This window comes from Leptodactylus fuscus, chromosome 3 (assembly GCF_031893055.1).
Source record: "Leptodactylus fuscus isolate aLepFus1 chromosome 3, aLepFus1.hap2, whole genome shotgun sequence".
In the NCBI taxonomy this organism is placed as follows: domain Eukaryota; kingdom Metazoa; phylum Chordata; class Amphibia; order Anura; family Leptodactylidae; genus Leptodactylus; species Leptodactylus fuscus.
The window spans coordinates 160,384,947-160,401,023 of record NC_134267.1 but is presented as its reverse complement, the minus strand read 5'-3'; the positions used below and the strand labels follow the sequence as shown (position 1 = coordinate 160,401,023).

General features: G+C 41.1%; 1 protein-coding gene across 1 annotated transcript in view; it reads left to right on the top strand.

The window, feature by feature from the left end:
* Positions 1 to 1,021: 1,021 nt before the first annotated feature.
* The window catches only part of NAALADL2 (N-acetylated alpha-linked acidic dipeptidase like 2), a 378,602-nt gene continuing 363,546 nt past the window's right edge, over positions 1,022 to 16,077 (top strand). Inside the window, exons 1-2 of the mRNA XM_075269559.1 lie at positions 1,022 to 1,037; positions 1,311 to 1,827. Of these exons, the coding sequence (XP_075125660.1) occupies positions 1,022 to 1,037; positions 1,311 to 1,827 (533 nt within the window). The remainder of the gene's footprint in view (positions 1,038 to 1,310; positions 1,828 to 16,077) is intronic.

The window sequence follows — 16,077 nt, the reverse complement described above, 5'->3', positions numbered from 1 at the left end:
TAAAAATGTCACTCTTTATTAATCCTCAAAACAGTATTTTAGCTGTATGGGACTTGCATGTTATATTTTGCTATAATATATACATATATAATACAGGGTGGGCCATAAGTACGGATACACCCAGATATGGATACACCCAAGGTCTCCAGATCTCACTCCCTTGGACTTCTAACTCTGGGGCCATTTGAAGGCTATGGTGTACTCCATGAAGATCCAGTATGTGGGGCACCTGAAAAAACAGGTACAGGATACAACGATAATGAATAAAGCTGTGTTAAAAATTAGCACACCATTGTTTTTCTAGTGCAGTTCTTTGTGTTTGATGTGTGACCCCCTTCCCATTGAAAAAGTAAAGTTGAATCCAAAATGGCGGCTTTGCAGATGGCCACCATGGGCGTCACCTGACCTCAAATGTCCCCCCCCCCCATGTACTAATATGCCACAAACAGTAAGGTGATATCAGCAACCCCTTCCATTTTATCTGGGTGTGTCCATACTTATGGCCCACCCTGGGTTTATCCATACTTATGGCCCACCCTGCATATTCTTTCATCATTCTTTTGTTTTCCTTGTTAAGCCTCCTGACTATCTTGTCTTATGATCCTGAATAATGACGCTCATACTGACACATCCCCCGTTCACTGCCTGTTATGTATCAACCAAGGTTTACTAATTTGCTATATAAAGATGAGTGTACAGAATTGCCATACAAAGGGCAAATCACAGCTACCAAATGCTTGAGGTTTTATTCTTTTTATCACAATGCAGCATTTTTAAGTTTTTATTCATGGATTTCTACATTAATAATGTCTGGAAATATATTTATACAAAATAATACATTTAAAGATGCTGCCAGAAATCGATGTACATTTTTTTTTTTTTTAAGAGATGTTTTTTACAGTGTGGTTTATTGAATTTAATGAATGAATTGCCAATTATTTTAGTAAATTTGTTGTTGTAATTAGCTTTTTTTGGGTTTATCTGTTTCTTTTTTTTTTGCTTCATATAAATATCAATAAGTATGCTGCAATATTCAGGTATTTGCTGCACAGATAAAATTGATAACTCATACTGAGTAAATTTATTGCTAACAGTAAAAAGTGTGATTGGTCGGGAGGGGGGGGGTCTCTAATAGTCTCTAAAATACACACTGGGTCAAGCAGTTGTCTAGTTTTTTTTTTTGTTTTGTTCTTTAAATGGAGTCACCTCTGTCAATACTTTTTAAATGTAATATTTTTGGAGTTTTTAACTTGATTGATATAAGAGAAAAATATAAAACTAACGTACGATTTTGACTATAATTTTTACAGGAAATGATTTATCATACCGAAAACTAGAAAGTGTAAGAAGGACCCTTCCAGACCTGCAGTATATGGAAAATGATGATATTCCCACTTCTAACCTGGAACTAGAATGGGACATGGAGACAGAATTAGAGGAACTTGGAGCAGAGCAATTTCAATCTGATGGTTTCATTCACTGCCATGAGAAAAACACTACTGCAATTCATTCACACACAATTGCCTCCAATCAACTGTCAATGTCACCCAAGGGACGCTTTCAAAGATTAGAGGAGGAACCGGAATATTTTTCTCATTATACAGAATCCAAGCCAAAGTCCTCCCAGCTCTTTTGCACAATTGTTAGAACATTTTCTATTTTTATGTTTACATTTCTTATTGGAATTTTAATAGGCTATTTTTCAAACAGAAATCCAACTTCCAGTAGTTGTAATATACCAAATGAATCTGATTCCTCAAGTGAAGTTCACATTATTAATGAAGTATTAAAGGACATTTCTAAAGAAAATATAGAAAAATATTACAGGTATGTACATTTATTTTAGATATGAATATATTATTTAGCTCTATCAATTAGAACATAACCTAAAATGAATTCTATTACAGATATGTGATCTAATGAAGATGAACTTTGTAATTATTTCTTTTATTTGATAATTAATATAGCAAATATTCTCTTCTCTTTATAACCAAATATACAGTAGTAATATGTTTGCTAAGAATAAGGGATTGGCTTCTTTAGGCCAATCCTATACACACTTTTAGATTAAGGACCCACATTGTGGAAAAGCATTTTTTGTTGTTGAAAGTTTTGTTACCATTTTTTAAGGCACAGACAGAAGAAATATGATTTGTTCCTTTATATTTCCCCTTCCTTTTCAAACCACTCTTGACTTTGTCTCAAAAAACTGCAGCAAAATCTACAACCTAAAAGTAGCTTTTACACAGTGTTGTGCCTCAGCCTTTTCTAAACATTTAGATGATTTTTAACAAGTTGCAGATCAGTGAATTTTCCATAATTCATCTGGGATCCTATTCAGTTGAATTGCACTCAGATTTGATTGGGGCAAAATAAATTTACTCCTAATCAAAAGAGCTCCGAGTCCTCTGAAATGTTTTGCATGCACTCTGAGGTCTCCAAGGACTGTAGCTCTAACACCAAGTGGCAACAACATATACATAGTTTTATTTGCTTTGCTTTGATCTACTCTTCACACAACCACCTTCAAGAGTTCTCATGTGTATCCCCCATACTCTTCAAATCTGTCCCCCACAATTGCAACCTGAAGACCAACCCCTTTAAAATAGTATACTTAAGGCTCATTCACATCTGCGCCTGGGTCTCCGTTATGCAGGTTTCCATTTCCTGCCCGAAACTGGACAACAGACGGAAACCTGCAGTAATTTTTCAAACCCATTTATTTGAATGGATTTGAAAAGTGTCCAGCTGTGAGTGCCGTTGAGCATTTTGTGCTCTCTGCGGCGACTTTGTGTCCAAACGCTGGTGTCAACCCAGCGTAACACACATCAAACATCAACCCTGCCGCCACTATGGCTCCACATGTGTTACTGTTACCTTCACCTATTGTCTCTACCTATGTTTCCTTGAAGATTAAATGTGTTTTTGGGTAGAGTCCACTCCCATTTGTTGTAATTGTACTATGTATGCAGTAATGGAGCAATATTAATGAATAAATAATAAGCCAATGGATATCAGATGGTAGTCAGCAGTAACAGCCTTCTTAAAAGCACATTTTCAGTGTGCTAGTTGTATTTTTCATGCCTAGCACACTGACCTATTATAGTCTATGCACCCTTGTTGGGGCCATAAACGTGGTGAAAAATTCAGGATAAGTCCTATTGCTTTCCATTTCGTAGCCCAAGCTCACTGAAGTAAATTAATGGGTCTATGTTTCGTTTTCAACAATGGACTCACCACATGCACATGGTCATGTGCATGTAGCCTAAGGCTGAAGCCGCACATTGGACAAAAGCCATGCTTTTCGCAGATGTTTCTATGTATGTTTGTTTTTTAGCCAAAGTTAAGAGTTGCTTTAAAAGGAATAGGTGATGTAAAGGAATCACTTACAAATCTCCCTTCTGATATATCCACTCTTGGCTTTTGACTAAAAAAAAATGCAACAAAATCTGCTGCAAAGAATGCTGCTTTTCTGCAACGTGTGCCCTTAACCTAATACATAATTGTTGACCTTCCTCCACCCAAACCTCTTGTTTCTCCAGATTCCTTTCTATTATGTTACCCCTGTGAGTTGAGTATAAAGTGGCTTTCAAGTATCCCTACAAATAAGTAATTTCATTTTAGTCTAGGGTCTCTGATACCACTCAATAGGATTACAGCAACCAGGTCTAGTAACTGAGAACCTATGAGGCCCACTCTTTTGAATAGATGAAGATGTTTGACTAGATCTATAGATTTCTGCAAACGGAGATACACTGACTGTAGTTAGCTCATTCTCACAAAATGATGATGCTACTGTAATAGCAGTTATTGATTGACATGCATTCTTATGGTTGCTTTGTTTCGTTAACCACTTCAGTAGCGGGCCAATTTTTTAATTATTTTTCTTTTAACTTTTTATTTATTTTTTTTTTATTATTTACATAATGTCCCCACTGTTCTCGCTGCTCTTCTCGCCATGCTGCCTCTGCCTCCCAGTTTAGTGTTACAGACCTAAAAAGAAGGCAGGGCTTGTGGCTTAGGAGAGTGTGGGTGGGTACAGGGCAGGGAGACGTGAGTGCTCCCCTCCCATTACCTACCCACACTCTCCTAAGCCACAAGCCCCGCCTTCTTCCTAGGTCTGTAACACTAACCTGGGAGGCGGAGGCAGTGAAGCGAGAAGAGCAGGGAGAACAGTGGGGACCGGACCAACGGCAGCGCTTCTGTGCAGGTAAGTGTTAGCTACTAGAGATGTTAGCTAGTCTCTCATTAGAACGAATGGATGCAGCCGGCACGCAGGAAGTTAAGTGGCCGGATGCCGGCACAGGCTGTGTGCCGGCTGCATCCATTTATTCCTATGGGACCTAGAAAACATAGCTTTTCCCACAATGCTTGGCCAGTAGCAAAGCATTGTGGGAAATAATCTCCGACCTCGATCCCGCCTAAAAAGATTGGGATCGGAATTCCAATCACAATCGTGAAATTCACTCGATCACTAATCGGAATCTGATCTTTTCTGATCTCGATCGCTCAACCCTACTGCTGAGTTGATCTGGGTCTTCTAGGACCCAGCAGCTGTAATAGTCTCTGATATCTGGAGGATCATGTGACCACCGGATCAGAGGGGAGACCCATCATGGCGGCTCCCATAGCTGTGTATAGAGTGCTCATTGAGCGTTGTGTGCACAACAATTGGAAAGGTAGGGGTGGAACCCATCCCTACCTTCTCTATGGGAGCTCTGACTGTGGTAACAGCCGGCTTCCCACTTCAGCACTTGTACGATTTCATGGAGCTGCTTAAAACTGCAAGGATGTACCAGTATGTCCTTGCAGAACAAGAGATGGACTAGAAGTGGTTACAGTAGTACCTTTTATATGGGTCTATGTGTGGCTATCCAGTGACTATATTGTGAAATGCAAGTTGTCAAGTGTTTGTTAGCATTCTGCAATATTGTACTGAATTAGTACAGCTCACAAGAATCTATCACATGGTATTAGAACTTAGCCTTAGGCCAAGAATATAACCAGTACAATGTAATATATGGTGTTGTGCTTGGTTGTCAGTGAGGAACTCACAACACTTGATCAAAGGATCATGCATCAGTATTATATGTTCAGAAAAACCCTTAAACCAAATTGAAGCTAAGGGTAATGTGGACAAATCTGTACATATTCTCAGTGATTCCTTAGAATCTAAAACTCCCAACTCTACAGACTAATTTGATACAAGTAGGGATTTTGATGCCAATTTTAACAATATTTACCCCCATATATACATAGTGATCTTTCCTTTTTTTGTTGCATGCAGTGGAAATTGCGTTTGTTTTTTTTTGTTTTTTTTGGGGACAATTTCATTGTAGGAAATAAAATTCCAAAGGGCAAAAAAGACCATGAATAAATAAAAGCAATACAGATTACTAGAGATGAGCGAACAGTAAAATGTTCGAGATTCGATATTCGTTTCGAATAGCCGCTCAATATTCGACTATTCGATCGAATATCGAACCCCATTATAGTCTATGGGAGAAAATGCTTCGCTACAGGGGATCCTACCATTTGACTCAGGAGGGTCACCAAGTCCACTATCACACCCCAGGAAATGATGCCAACACCCTGGAAAGCAACTAGGACAGCAGGGGAAGCATGTCTGGGGGTATCAAGTACCTTTATTATGTCGGGATCCCCCGTCAGCTTGCGATATGCTGGAGCTAACTTTTTCGCATAGGAATGCATTGACCAGCGTTGATTGGCCATTCTATGGGATTCGGCCAATCAACGCTGGTTCTGCCTGAGGAGGAGAATCTAAAATCTCTTTCATCTCCGGTGTCTGGAGTAGCTGGGCTAACTGCATGGGCACTGCTATACCTTGCTATAGGGATGCATTGACCAGCGTTGATTGGCCAGTGTACGGGCATTCGGCCAATCAACGCTGGTCAATGCATTCCTATGGGAAAAAGTCAGCTCGCGCATATCGCAAGCTGACAGGGATCCCGACAAGATAGAGCCCCAAAGAGCTAGGTGAGTGACATTCCTCCCTAAATAAAGGTTATCCCTAGCTAACCCTGCCTGTACATCTGTCCCTGTATCACATTCACTCACAGTCCCAAATTAGTCGAATGGAAAATCCACCATTCATCTAAATTGGAGGTTATCTGTTTCCGGCCGCCAATTCCTTTTTCAGATTTTTTTTCACTGCCTACATTGTCGTATTTCCTGTCCCACCTCCCCTGCGCTGTTATTGGTGCAAAAAATGCACCAGGGAAGGTGGGAGGGGATTCGAACTTTTAGTGAGTTTGCCACTGGTGTTCGATTGGAATCGAACACCTCAAACGGCCTGATATTCGATCGAATATCAATTCAATCAAACGCCGTTCGCTCATCTCTACAGATTACTGTTATGGCGTTAGTTTTTCCATCGCACTTTTTTTTATTTTAAAAAATAAAAAAAGTGACAGCAGCCTTTAGAGTCTTGTGCATTGGCCTAAAATTAAAGCAGACTCAAAATTCCCAGACTCTGGCACCTTTCTCTTTAAAACATATAACCTATTGACTATAACAGTTCTCCTCTTCTCTTTATCCACTAGCAAACAATATTTAATGAACAGAGCTAGAAGATAATGTTAACCTCTGCAACTTTTAAGTCTGCGCACATTATGTTGGATATCTTGCTTAGTGTTATATAAGCTATACCCATAATGTCTCTTTGGGCTTGAAGTGGCAAAAAATCAATTTGGCTTGTTTGACATGATCTTTCTTCAATAAATCTATGCTCCTTGGGGTCAAGCAAATCGTTTGACTTTAAACATTCAGCAATTGCTATTTTAACATCAACTATATCATTCTTGTAGTCTTACCATATACAATTGGACTGTTTCCATTGATCTCCAAAGATTAATTCTTTTGCCTATTAAACATTTCGGTAAGCTGTTTCTGTATTGTGGTAAAACATCATCTCAATAAGAATATTTAGTGATTGTAAATGAAATAATGATGAAGTCATTAAGTATTCAGGCATAGTTAATATTTACAGTGATTAATGCTTTAGATATATAATCTCTGATAACAATTAGAATGGCAAGTAATAATTTAATATTGAAATAATAGAAATCTATAGTTGCATTGTAGGAAATCTGGCTACAGATGTGGTATTTTCTTTGGTGCAGAGGGAGTCAGTTTTTTATGGCCATAATATGGTGACATTTTGGTATCTGAATTATAACTACAACACCCAAACCCCCTATAGTTCTATTGAACTATAGTTGGACCTCCTATCATCATAGGCTTTTATAGCAATTCAAGTTTGGTTTAGTAGAATATTGTAATTCTCTACAGCATGAAACCTAGTCCTACCTGGTCAAATCAATGTAATGTAACAATAAAACCCTTTACCATAAAATAAACAGTAAAAGAAATATGGAAAGGATAGCTACAAATAGAGATGAGCGAACACTAAAATGTTCGAGGTTCGAAATTCGATTCGAACAGCCGCTCACTGTTCGAGTGTTCGAATGGGTTTCGAACCCCATTATAGTCTATGGGGAACATAAACTCGTTAAGGGGGAAACCCAAATTCGTGTCTGGAGGGTCACCAAGTCCACTATGACACCCCAGGAAATGATACCAACACCCTGGAATGACACTGGGACAGCAGGGGAAGCATGTCTGGGGGCATAAAAGTCACTTTATTTCATGGAAATCCCTGTCAGTTTGCGATTTTCGCAAGCTAACTTTTCCCCATAGAAATGCATTGGCCAGTGCTGATTGGCCAGAGTACGGAACTCGACCAATCAGCGCTGGCTCTGCTGGAGGAGGCGGAGTCTAAGATAGCTCCACACCAGTCTCCATTCAGGTCCGACCTTAGACTCCGCCTCCTCCGGCAGAGCCAGCGCTGATTGGCCGAAGGCTGGCCAATGCATTCCTATGCGAATGCAGACTTAGCAGTGCTGAGTCAGTTTTGCTCAACTACACATCTGATGCACACTCGGCACTGCTACATCAGATGTAGCAATCTGATGTAGCAGAGCCGAGGGTGCACTAGAACCCCTGTGCAAACTCAGTTCACGCTAATAGAATGCATTGGCCAGCGCTGATTGGCCAATGCATTCTATTAGCCCGATGAAGTAGAGCTGAATGTGTGTGCTAAGCACACACATTCAGCACTGCTTCATCAAGCCAATACAATGCATTAGCCAGTGCTGATTGGCCAGAGTACGGAATTCGGCCAATCAGCGCTGGCTCTGCTGGAGGAGGCGGAGTCTAAGATCGCTCCACACCAGTCTCCATTCAGGTCCGACCTTAGACTCCGCCTCCTCCGGCAGAGCCAGCGCTGATTGGCCGAAGGCTGGCCAATGCATTCCTATGCGAATGCAGACTTAGCAGTGCTGAGTCAGTTTTGCTCAACTACACATCTGATGCACACTCGGCACTGCTACATCAGATGTAGCAATCTGATGTAGCAGAGCCGAGGGTGCACTAGAACCCCTGTGCAAACTCAGTTCACGCTAATAGAATGCATTGGCCAGCGCTGATTGGCCAATGCATTCTATTAGCCCGATGAAGTAGAGCTGAATGTGTGTGCTAAGCACACACATTCAGCACTGCTTCATCAAGCCAATACAATGCATTAGCCAGTGCTGATTGGCCAGAGTACGGAATTCGGCCAATCAGCGCTGGCCAATGCATTCTATTAGCCCGATGAAGTAGAGCTGAATGTGTGTGCTAAGCACACACATTCAGCACTGCTTCATCAAGCCAATACAATGCATTAGCCAGTGCTGATTGGCCAGAGTACGGAATTCGGCCAATCAGCGCTGGCTCTGCTGGAGGAGGCGGAGTCTAAGATAGCTCCACACCAGTCTCCATTCAGGTCCGACCTTAGACTCCGCCTCCTCCGGCAGAGCCAGCGCTGATTGGCCGAAGGCTGGCCAATGCATTCCTATGCGAATGCAGACTTAGCAGTGCTGAGTCAGTTTTGCTCAACTACACATCTGATGCACACTCGGCACTGCTACATCAGATGTAGCAATCTGATGTAGCAGAGCCGAGGGTGCACTAGAACCCCTGTGCAAACTCAGTTCACGCTAATAGAATGCATTGGCCAGCGCTGATTGGCCAATGCATTCTATTAGCCCGATGAAGTAGAGCTGAATGTGTGTGCTAAGCACACACATTCAGCACCGCTTCATCAAGCCAATACAATGCATTAGCCAGTGCTGATTGGCCAGAGTACGGAATTCGGCCAATCAGCGCTGGCTCTGCTGGAGGAGGCGGAGTCTAAGGTCGGACCTGAATGGAGACTGGTGTGGAGCGATCTTAGACTCCGCCTCCTCCAGCAGAGCCAGCGCTGATTGGCCGAATTCCGTACTCTGGCCAATCAGCACTGGCTAATGCATTGTATTGGCTTGATGAAGCAGTGCTGAATGTGTGTGCTTAGCACACACATTCAGCTCTACTTCATCGGGCTAATAGAATGCATTGGCCAGCGCTGATTGGCCGAATTCCGTACTCTGGCCAATCAGCACTGGCTAATGCATTGTATTGGCTTGATGAAGCAGTGCTGAATGTGTGTGCTTAGCACACACATTCAGCTCTACTTCATCGGGCTAATAGAATGCATTGGCCAATCAGCGCTGGCCAATGCATTCTATTAGCGTGAACTGAGTTTGCACAGGGGTTCTAGTGCACCCTCGGCTCTGCTACATCAGATTGCTACATCTGATGTAGCAGTGCCGAGTGTGCATCAGATGTGTAGTTGAGCAAAACTGACTCAGCACTGCTAAGTCTCTGCATTCGCATAGGAATGCATTGGCCAGCCTTCGGCCAATCAGCGCTGGCTCTGCCGAAGGAGGCGGAGTCTAAGGTCGGACCTGAATGGAGACTGGTGTGGAGCGATCTTAGACTCCGCCTCCTCCAGCAGAGCCAGCGCTGATTGGTCGAGTTCCGTACTCTGGCCAATCAGCGCTGGCCAATGCATTCTATTAGCCCGATGAAGTAGAGCTGAATGTGTGTGCTTAGCACACACATTCAGCTCTACTTCATCAGGCTAATAGAATACATTGGCCAATCAGCGCTGGCCAATGCATTCTATTAGCTTGATGAAGCAGAGTGTGCACAAGGGTTCAAGCGCACCCTCGGCTCTGATGTAGCAGAGCTGAGGGTGCACAAGGGTTCAAGTGCACCCTCGGCTCTCCTACATCAGAGCCGAGGGTGCGCTTGAACCCTTGTGCAGCCTCGGCTCTGCTACATCAGAGCCGAGGGTGCGCTTGAACCCTTGTGCACACTCTGCTTCATCAAGCTAATAGAATGCATTGGCCAGCGCTGATTGGCCAGAGTACGGAATTCGGCCAATCAGCGCTGGCCAATGCATCCCTATGGGAAAAAGTTTATCTCACAAAAATCACAATTACACACCCGATAGAGCCCCAAAAAGTTATTTTTAATAACATTCCCCCCTAAATAAAGGTTATCCCTAGCTATCCCTGCCTGTACAGCTATCCCTGTCTCATAGTCACAAAGTTCACATTCTCATATGACCCGGATTTGAAATCCACTATTCGTCTAAAATGGAGGTCACCTGATTTCGGCAGCCAATGACTTTTTCCAATTTTTTTCAATGCCCCCGGTGTCGTAGTTCCTGTCCCACCTCCCCTGCGCTGTTATTGGTGCAAAAAAGGCGCCAGGGAAGGTGGGAGGGGAATCGAATTTTGGCGCACTTTACCACGTGGTGTTCGATTCGATTCGAACATGGCGAACACCCTGATATCCGATCGAACATGTGTTCGATAGAACACTGTTCGCTCATCTCTAGCTACAAATTAGTTGTTTACTTTTGTCAAGACTTCAATCATTCTGAATTTTTTCACAAATTAATCTTCCAGTATGTCCTAATAAATACAGATTTAAAGGCAATGCCTAATGTTTAAAGATAACCACTCACAACCTCTCCCAAGTCCACATATTTGCATCATTTAATAGGTGCCGCTTCACTTTTTCTGCCACAATTGAATTTTTTTCATTCCAGAGTAATACGTGCTATTAATTTTGATTTTATTTCCGTAATGTTGTCAACTTTAGATGGTAAATACTTTTAAACATTTAAAGAATTTTTGACTGCAGTAATATTTTTATTTGTGGGTAAAGGGACTAATATGAAGGTTTTTTTTTTTGTTTTTTTTTTCCAGTTTTTCAAAACTTGTTATACATACTTTTAACTTCTTATTTTTGTGCCAGAGGATTTGATAACTCATACAATATGCTGTAATGCAGGAGCCTATGGTAGGTTATCAACACTCATAAAAACTGACTGTCCCCTCCATGAATCCTGATAGGAAGGGTGGGAGAATGTCAAAGTACAGATGTCACCAGATTTAACTTATCTATGTTTTGGTTATCTAAAACAATTTCTCATTAAAGGGGTTGTCCCATCACAAGGATCCGATCTATAATGCTTGTTAATGTGAATGTAAGACTTTTCCTAAATACACTGCTTCAGCCAAACTGCTTTGTTTGTCCACTATCTTACTTTATTCATTTTTTTGTGGCCACAGCCCTAGCTGCTCATGAGTCAAGTGATGTATCTGCTGCTCTCAGGGGGGAGGGAGGAGGGGCTAAGTGCACGGGAGCCAGCTTGGAGGGAGGGGTAGTTTACCCTTTGGGGGGAAGGGGCCGCCAATACAGGGTTAGACGCCGGCACAGGTGAAGCCAGCAACATCTCTATGCTTCTGCCCTGCATGAAGCCTGCAGCGGCAGAAGCGATGCTGCTATTCGGGGGGGGGGGGGGGGGATACCTGCAATTATGATGCAGCAAAGCCGGAAGACAGAAGATTTCACAGAAACGAAGACGGGTGAGTATGCGACGTGGGAATACCCCTTTAAAGCAGTTCAACACAATACCACAACATGTCAACAAAAGCCTTGCAAGGCTACAATTTATGCCTTCCCATCACTAGAGATGAGTGAGTAGTATTCGATCGAGTAGGTGTTCGATCGAATACTACGGTATTCAAAATACTCGTACTCGATTGAACACTACTAGCTGTTTGAAGTTTAAGGTTCGATGCAGAACCAGCGTTGATTGGCAGAATGCTATACATTCTGCCAATCAACGCTGGTTCTTCTCTTACCTTTAGAAGTCTTCTCCGTGCAGCGTCCCCGTGGCGTCTGCTTAGGCTCTGCTTAGGCCCCGATGCCTAGGCAGACTGAATTCCAGCCGGAAGATGCCGCGGGGGCGCTGCGCCAAGAGAAGACTTGAAGGAGAATCCAGTCCGACTGTCACTCGTGGACTTGGGAAGTATGATTTTATTGAATTTTGCATACCCCGGAAATGAGCATTTCCCCCCATAGACTATAATGGGGTATGAAATCCGTTTGAACAGCCGAACAGTGTGCGGCTGTTCGAATCGGATTTCGAACCTCGGACATTTAGTGTTCGCTCATCTCTACCCACCACCATTCACAGGGTTGCCACACACAGACACAAGGATAGTTAGCATACCACCTCCTGTTAAAGAGAATATTATAAACCTTCCACTAATTCAAGTTTTTAGCATCTGAAATTAGCCACCAATTCCAGTGCAGTGGGATTTTTTTTTTTTAGCCTTTAACATTCCTAAGCAACAAGTGCAGTTTGGTGGCTAATGTGCTACAGTGTTGCACATCTACACTCTTCACTAGAGTTTGTACAATGAATGAGCAGCGTGGCACTCCCACACTGCTTCGGTACCGGCCTGCGGATCTAATATTAGATATATTCTACTCTGGAACTCCAAACATGAATTATTTAAATAAGCTTTATTAATATAACATCTTGACAAGACAACTTGAATATCACATGGTAGTGTATTAATGGGTTAGTATACAGTCAGTCAACAGATCCTGGATGTTTCGGTCCCATGGCCCTTCATCTGCGGGACATCTGTTAATAACCCATTAATACACTACTATTTGTTATTCAAATTTTGTCAATATGTTATATTAATAAAGCTTAATTGTACTGAATAACTCTCATGTTTGGAGTGCCAGAGTAGAATATATTTATTATTGGAGTGAATTGATTTGGTACCCCAGGCACCCATCTTCTGTCTTGGGAGAGATTATCATCAGAAAGAGGAGTTCATATCTTTTTGGCCCGAGGATAGGCCGTCAATTATAGAAACTGGATAACCCCTTTAACCTCTGTAATGCAAAAGGGTAGTGTCAGACAGGGTTGTATGATTGAGAGCTCCAATCAAGGGCCACTAGCGTCAGAGCTCAAAATCCCACCTCTTGCCTGATCCTGCCTGACACCACCCATCTGACAGTATAGTGCCTAAATAGCATGTCAGGCAGCAAAATTAATAGCATTGCTTTCTGGCAAATTGTGTGGACTTGAATAAAAATCTAAAATTAGTATAAGGTTTATGTACTGTACCTGGAAGTAGTGATATTGAAAAATGCAATTCATGAATAGACAGACCTTTTATATAGGTACATCAATGGAAAAATAAAAAAATTAGTTATGAGTTTTAGAATATGACAATACAGGAAAAAAAATAAAAATGCATGGTCCTAAATGTCCAAAATAGGCTGATCCTAAAAGCGTTAAGTCACTTCATAATAGTACTAGTATCTTGTAACTGAATGCTAGAAATATCATACTCTTAAAGTCATTCTTGGCAGAGTCTGCATCTTTTATTTTTTCCCATGGCTTTGATTCATTTTATGACTTGGGTAATAGTCTTTTATCTATTTATCTTTCAGTATATGATATACAGCAAAACATGTTTTCATTATTATTTTATATGCCTTGTCCACTGAAGGTTATGAACCAGCCAACTAAAATATCATTAACTCCGTATAGGAAATCATTCAGCCTCATTACGATGTCCTTCATTGTAGCAATTTTTCTTTGCCATGAGATTACTGCACCTTAACCATCGCTGCTATAATTTAACATCCTTTCTTCTAAAAGAATATCTTTAATACATTCAAAGCATACTTAAAAGCAGGTATACTTAGAATGGAAAATTATGTAAAGTAGTTTCTTAGGTTACCGTGTATTGCAAATATCTTAAACTCTTGTAAATTATCGTGTGTGCATGCTCAAAACTGAAATGGTGCATTACAGGCTATGATTACATAAATGGCATTAAATAATGTGCTTGCAATTAAAATTATGCACACTTTTCCATAAGACAACATTTCAAAGAAGCCTTTAACATTGATATGCAAAACAGATCTGCAGTGTGCTTCACATAGAGCATATACTGAAGAGTTCTTCTCACTCTACTAAACAGCGGCTTTGAAGGAATATGTTTCCTAAGCAAAAATTATAAATGACCCAATCCTATAAAAAATATAATATTTTATAATGTGAGCACATTCTATTATGTTCCAGATCTCTATTGTACCTATTTGGCCCTTCTTTTCTTTGGATGCTATGATGTCACACATAGACTGGATGTCATGGCTATGTCATGCTACTTATTTCACCTACTGTCCCTATCTCCTTCCCCTCAAAATTGTTAGATCTTACAGGAAAGGTCCTCAATTTTGCTGTTCCAGTTGGTGTCTGTATTGTACTTGTTTTAGGATTTTTTTGTATTGTATGTAAATAGTGCTCAAAAATTAATAATCTTTGCATTTCTTAAATAAAATTTAGTTATACACGAATTGAAAAATAAGGACATAATATTGTAGACATGAGCCTTGGACATTTGGTTGTTAGAATAGGTTTAATGTTACCTCCCAAAAATATGATCCAATAATGTTGTAGAATCTAAAATGATTAAAAGCAAGGACTATGTAATGCAGCAGGTGTTGACCCATTGTGTCACTAAACTGGTTTGGTTTGGACCATGGAGACTGTTGCCCAAGTAGTTGCCTGGAATTTACCCTTTAGCCAATGTACAGGGATCTGGGGTGGCTTCAGGCCACCAAGTTGTACCTATTACATGAAGTCTATGGTGGCACACCTTTTCCAGTATATTTGTGGAATATCTTTGCTAAAACATCCAGCTATTTCAATATTTCATTAATTGCATAAAGTTACTGTATGTTCCCTACTCTTTGAATTCTTATGACAGTAATTTTTGCTTTTTGTAGGTTAATTACAGTATTTGACCAAATACCAGAGTACATGAAGTAGTAAATGCACTTTATTGCTAATATTAGAACTTAGACATAGCCACATAGGTATGTTTGTCACATCTGTGTTCATGTAGAGTTCATGCTCTTTAGTAGAATTTAATAACCTTATCACAACATGTTAGTAAACATGGCATACATTAGCCCATTTTTATTAACTGTTAGAAAGTGTAATCTCAAATGATCACGCTGGTTCGTACATCTGTTGCATTTAGAAACTTTCAAGTACCATATATTGGTTGGTTTGCTTTGGTGTACAATTTTACTTTTTACTTTTTGTTCAATTTGGCAAATTTTGCTGCAATGAAGCCACAAAGCGTTCACAGTTTTCGGGTTTTCTCTGAGTACTCAGTTTTTCTCCAACACTCCAGTTATAAAGCGAGGGGATTTAGCTTGTGAGCCTTACTTGGAACAATGTGTCAGAAAAGCTTCTAAGGAGAATGCATTTTCAGGACACCTTGCAGTGTTCAGAGCCTTGTAGATCATGCATGCCCTACTAAAGATTCTTGGAAAATAATATAAGTTCTTATTAGTTGAAAAAGATGAACTTGCTCTAGTGTCACCTTTTGGAAGGTCACACCCTATAGATTAATGCCTAGTTTGCCTGAGTCCTAGTGGTGTGATATAGGCAGGACCATATCTGTAGGGAGTACGTAAGTAGCAATCACAGCCGGCCCTTGGAAGACACCAGTAGCACATGCTAAGTGGGGAGCCCCCATTACCCTTTTTGCATTGGGGCTGATGAAATTATAGTCATACCTCCTGGATCTGGGGTTAAAGTCACACCAGAATGCCTCCACCAAAAGAAAGAAGGACCCTTTCACAGACAGCTGATTTGGGGTCATTACCCCCATCAGTATGAAGCAAGGTACTGACTGCGTAAATGAGAGAGCATGGATCTGTACAGGTTCTAATACCAGATCCATTAGCTTTAATCCTAAATCATGCCAGTAGCTTTTGGGAAAGTCAAGCATT